Genomic DNA, 5561 nt, shown 5'->3' with positions numbered 1-5561 from the left:
GGTCATGGGTTCCGATCCTCGTACTGGCCAGCTGCCAAAAAAAAAAAATTCAGGCTCCTAGTCTGGCTCTGTCACATTCAGGTGGCATGTACCCCTGTGCAAGCTGAGCCCGTTTCTCTGCCCACAAGAGAAAGACATCACCGACACCCATCTCCTAAAGTTGTTTCAAAATCAAATGAGATAATATATGAAAATGCACAGAGCCCATGCTTGGTTAACAGGAACTCGGTTGTCATCACCATTGTCACCAAAAACATCACTCCTGTCTGCTCTGCTGCTCACGGGGGATCCCCCAGCCTCCAGAGAAGTGAGGAATCTGCTCTGCCTCACTTTCCTGAGAGGCTGCTGGGGCGTGGAGAGTTTAGGGTCATGTCCAGCCGGACAGCTCCAAGGGGGCACTGTGGGAACCCCAAACCTCCCCTAGCCACATGGCCCTTCCTGAACCCCGGCCAGGCAGGTGTGAATGTGCAGTGGGGACATGGGGGGGATGCCGTCCATTCTCCTCTACACCTGCAACCTTTGCTGAGGCCTTCTGGCTGGCGGATGTCTCTGGTAGACCTGTGTCCTGATGACTGGGCCCCTCCTGACCCACTCGGGCTGCAGCACCGAGGCTGGGAAGCCCAGTTGTAGGAGTCGGGCCACGAGTACAACCGGCGCTGGGATACTTGGGTGCTGCCTGCCGCCAAGCTTCCCACGACATCCAGCCATCTGGGCTGTCTGGAGCCTGTTGCCTCCAAGGGGAGATGCCGGTTTCGGGGGGAGCTGCTGCTCTTCGGCAGCTGAAGGCTTTGGCGTTCCCACCTCGGAGCAGCCCCTAGGAGAGGCTGTGAGCAGTCCCACGCCCTGGCTTGACCCATCTCCAGGACAGAGCCAAGCACATCTGGGGTCGCTCACAAGAAGCCCCGTGCACTGGCCCTAGCTTTGGTCACCTTCCTCCCCTGGCTCCAGGGAGAAGGGGAGGCCCACATTGTCCTCATGCACAGCCAGGCAACTGCTGGGGGTCTGTGTGCTCAGCCACCCACCACACACTTACTGAGCAATGGCTGGGCCCACAGCCACAAAGAGGGACAACTGGCAGGCCTGGCGCTGCAGTGAGACACAAAGCACATGGCCCAAGGGTGGGCAGCAGGCAGCTGCTCCAAGCTGGGAGAGGTCAGACAGAAACCGGCTCCTTGGAGGAGGGGAGGGGTCTGCTCTGAGAAGGGCTGGAGTCCCACTGCCCCCGACTCCTGGGGTCTGAGTCTGGAGGGCACCTGGTCCAGGAGTGTACGGTCCTTTAGCCACTGCCCACAGGGCCTGGACATAGCAGGTGAGTCTGCAGAAGCTCTGGGCTTCTGGGAATCTACTCTCATGTCAAATTCTCAGAGGCTTCCTAGCCCTGGAATCTGGGGTGGTCTCCCTCAAGGAGGCTTGGATTCAAGGGAGATCACATCTGGGACCCCAGGAGGAGAAGAGTCAGGAGGCTGATTCTAGCCACCCCACTATGTGGAGCCCCTCACTGTCTCCAGTACTGGGGGCAGCCCGAGGTGAGGCTGGGCATCTTGAGGGGGAGCCAAGGTGGGGGCACAGCCCTGCCTGGCTACCTGCTGTCTTGCAAGCTGTGGCCCTGGAGGGGTTGGGCAGGCGGAATACCTGTCCTGTGCTGGGATCTCTCACCCAGGTCTGTGTGGTTTGCAGCCCATACCACAGAGGCTACCAGGACAACCAGAGGTGGCCACCTGCAGTGGAAGCCCCGCTGCCAGCAGTCCTTGCCCAATGGAGCACCTGTCACTGCAATCCTACCTCCACACCTTGACGGGCCCTGGATCTCCACTGGGTAAGACCCCGCATCACCTTGACCATGGACCCCTGGCCTGGGAGACTTTTCCCTTTCTGAGCCTCAGTGTCATGTCTGTAAAATGGGCACAATTCATCCAGCTGTCCAAGAGACCTGCTACCTGCCAAACATGTGGCTTTCCCTGCCTCCCCTCTACAGAGTGCACCTGGGAGGCAGGGACTGTGTTGAGCATCACGTCCCAACCACAAAGAGCAAATGGATGAAATCCATTCATTGAACACATTGAGCACTTATCATACAAACACTTATTGGGTGCCTATTACCAGCTAGGCACATGGGGTTGGCAGTGGGACATGCACTAAACATGCAAACACAGAAATAAGTACTAGAAGCGAGATAGTGCTAAGCTGTGCAAGGAAGGAAATAAAACTGAGGACATGACAACAAGTGACCTGGAGCGTTGTTTAGAGTGGTCAGGGGAGGCTTCTTGGAGGTGGTGACATTCTGCTGAGAGCTGAAAGTAGAGGAGTCAGCCATTCAAAAGCCAAGGGAAGCACCAGGCAGATGGCACAGCTGGTGCAAAGGCCCTGAGGCAGGAAGTGGCAGGCCAGAGAGAGCCTGGGTGTCCCCATAAAATTCTCTTTTTAACCTGACGGGCTCTCCAGACACTTCGGAGGCCCAGCTGCTGCTCTGCGGCCAACGGGCTGTATGTCATGCTCTCATCTGTGTGCACAAGTCCCACAGCAGTCAGCTGAGGCCCCCTCCCAGGGGTGGGGTAGGGAGAAGGGAGGCTGTGGCCTCCTCAACACCTGCCTCCTCCCTTCCTCCCCCGCCTTCCCCTCTGGGCCAGTCCTGTTCTGGGGTCAAGGACTGGACTCTCTGTGTCCTCCATGAACCTCCTGAGGTCAGGGAGAAACCCGACTGCCAAACATCTGCTTGTGCTTTGGGTGGAGGGAGGAGACATGAATCTGCAAAGCTGCTTCCAACGCATTCCCAGGCTCTGCTGAGCTGCACGTAGCCCCCGCCCCACAGTCCAGCTGGGATCAAGCCAACCACTAGCCAGGGTCACTCTGAGACAGAACTGGGGTACAGGGAGGGGGGACACTAGCTGCAGACTGCTCCTGCCCTGAGACAACAGCATTTTGGAGCAGTCCTTCTAAGAAACATCTAGGCCCCACAGTCCAGCTGGGATCAAGCCAACCACTAGCCAGGGTCACTCTGAGACAGAACTGGGGTACAGGGAGGGGGGACACTAGTTGCAGACTGCTCCTGCCCTGAGACAACAGCATTTTGGAGCAGTCCTTCTAAGAAACATCTAGAATTTTCTTCCTAGAAAGTTCCCTGCCACGCTCTCAGACAGGCCTGGCTGCTTCCTGGGAAAAGTATGGAAAAGGGTCCAGAGTCTGGGAACTACTGAGATATCTAATGTGACCTTAGGCAAATCCCTTCTCCAGATCTTGTCTGAGACCCTTGGCGACGTGGGCCGCCTCTTTTGATTTTAAACTAACACCTGTACTTGTATTTACTTTCTTTAAACCAACTTGCTTTTATTTACTTAAATATATACATTTACTTTTACACCTTCATTGAGGTATAATTGGTGCACAATAAACTGCACAGTGTGCCATGATTATTTTTAAAGGAAGCAGAATACTACATTGGATATAGAGAATAGAGCCACTTGTCATAAATAAGGGGTGAGTGTAAAAAGAAACTCGATGAAAACAAAACAACCCGATTAAGTTCTCTCTAGATTCGTTGCCTATCTAAGGCTCCAAGTCGGTTCTCCCCGGGAGAAAAGGGAGGTTGGCGTTGAAGACGCATTATCTCCGAACAGAGACTTTCTCCTTAACGTTCTCAGAAAGATTGAAAGAAAAGAGGGCATTGTTTCCTTGCTGGTTGATAACATGTTTGCTCTGCTCCAACAGCCCCGATATGAAAAATATCAAGAAAATAGCAGTACAGGTGGTATTTGGTTAGAGTAAAATTGTAGGGGTGGCACCTACCTGCTCTTCCCCAGCCCCCCCAAAACTCATCCACCCCATCTGAGCCCTCAGTGAGGAAGTCCCCTGCCCAGGGTATGACTGTGGGTCTAGGAGTCATTTAGCTTCCCTTTGCCTCCTATCCATCACCTCCTGGGTTTGTTCATATCACCAACAGAAGAGAGCCTGAGGACCAAGTCCAGTCCACTGCCTGTTTTTGTAAATAAAGTTTTACTGGCACACAACCATGCCCATCATTTATACATTATCTATGGCTGCTTTAGCAATGTTGAGTAGCTGCAACAGAAACCATCTGGCCTGCAAAAACAAAAATATTTATTATCTGACTCTTTACAGAAAAAGTTTGGTGACACCTGGTTTAGATCAATAAGCCCTGTCATAGACATGGATGAAACCTGGTGGGGGAGTCAGCCTATCAAAGGGGGAGACAGTGTAAGCAACCGTCATCCCTGACTCATTCGTTCACTTAGTAAGGACCCAGGGAGGGTGCTGGCTCCAGGCAGGTGCCAGGAACCCAATGGGGAAAGAACCTCCCAGAACTCGCAGTGCAGTGAGTCCTAGACAGTTGCAAAGGAGCCTCCAATTAGGGCAATTAAGATTGAATGAAAGAAGAACTAGACGGCTTTTGTTGAGGCTACAAGGCATTGAGCAGAAGGTCCCTGGCCCCTAAGTTGGGCCTGACTAAGAACAGTCAGGGAAACTGATGCTGTAGGGGCCCAGGACTGAGCTGAGGTCTGAAATGGGGGCTGGGGAGGCAGGAGCCCAGCCCCACAGGGAGAGGGGCTTATGGTGCTGGTGTTCACTTCTCTGTCCAACCCCCATCTCCTTGCTCCTCCCCTGACCCCCACCCCTGCCCGCAGCTGCGAGGTGCGCCCAGGACCAGAGTTCCTCACCCGTTTCTACACCTTCTACCCCAACCGCCTCTTCCGAGCCTACCAATTCTACTATGGGGACCCTTTCTGCCAGGAACCTGCCCACTCGCTGCTCATCAAGGGCAAAATCCGCCTGCGCCGGGCCTCCTGGGTCACCCAAGGTGCCACTGAGGCTGACTACCACCTGCACAAGGTGGGCATCGTCTTCCACAGCCGCCATGCCCTGCTCGATGTCAGCGGGCGTCTCAACCTGACCCAGGCTGGCCAGGACTGCGCCCAGCGTCTGCCCCCGGCCCGGGCCTGGCTGCCTGGGGCGCTGTATGAGCTGCTGAGTGCCCAGGCCCAGGGGGACTGCATGGCAGCACTGGGCTTCACCATGCATGAGCTAAGCCTGGTCCGTGTGCAGCGCCACCTGCAGCCCCAGCCCAGGGCTGCACCATGGCTGGTGGAGGAGCTGTACCTGGGGGACATCCACACCGACCAGGCAGAGAGGCGACACTACCGGCCCACCGGCTACCAGCGCCCATTGCAGAGCGCCCTGGTGAGTCTGGGCCCCTGGCCAGTAGGCCGCATATGATCTGGTCCCTGCCTAGGGCTCTGCCTGCCCTGCTCTTATCACTGCTGCCCCACTCTGGTCAGCTTGCCTCAGGACATTTGCACATGCTGTTCCCTCTGCTTGAGACATCTTTCCTCAGGCCTTTACAAGGTGGCTGGCTTTTTCCAGAAGGAAACATTAGTCAGCCTTCTGGGTCTCGTCCTCCCTAGCCCACATCCTCCAGATTTGGTCCTCCAGGGCCCTGCAAGACCCCATTTCTGCCCCACGTGGGCCCATGGGCTTGGGCAGGTTTTTCCTCCCTGTGACCTTCTCAGCACTCAGCAAGTGCCGAAGCTCTATTGTCTGTTTGTGTA

General features: G+C 55.4%; 1 protein-coding gene across 1 annotated transcript; it reads left to right on the top strand.

Annotated features, from left to right (window-relative positions):
* Nucleotides 1–1483: 1483 nt before the first annotated feature.
* LOC103608923 (protein APCDD1-like) lies at nt 1484–5193 on the top strand (the record flags this gene model as incomplete). Its single annotated transcript, XM_008593311.1, has 3 exons — nt 1484–1526; nt 1678–1816; nt 4641–5193. Coding segments are annotated over exons 1-3 (735 nt in total), but the record flags the coding sequence as incomplete, so codon positions are not given.
* Between the last annotated feature and the right edge of the window lie 368 nt (nt 5194–5561).

Source organism: Galeopterus variegatus, unplaced genomic scaffold, assembly GCF_000696425.1.
Source record: "Galeopterus variegatus unplaced genomic scaffold, G_variegatus-3.0.2 Scaffold157, whole genome shotgun sequence".
Classification (NCBI taxonomy): Eukaryota; Metazoa; Chordata; class Mammalia; order Dermoptera; family Cynocephalidae; genus Galeopterus; species Galeopterus variegatus.
Note: the sequence above shows the minus strand (reverse complement) of the source record. Positions and strands in the feature narration are given on the sequence as shown.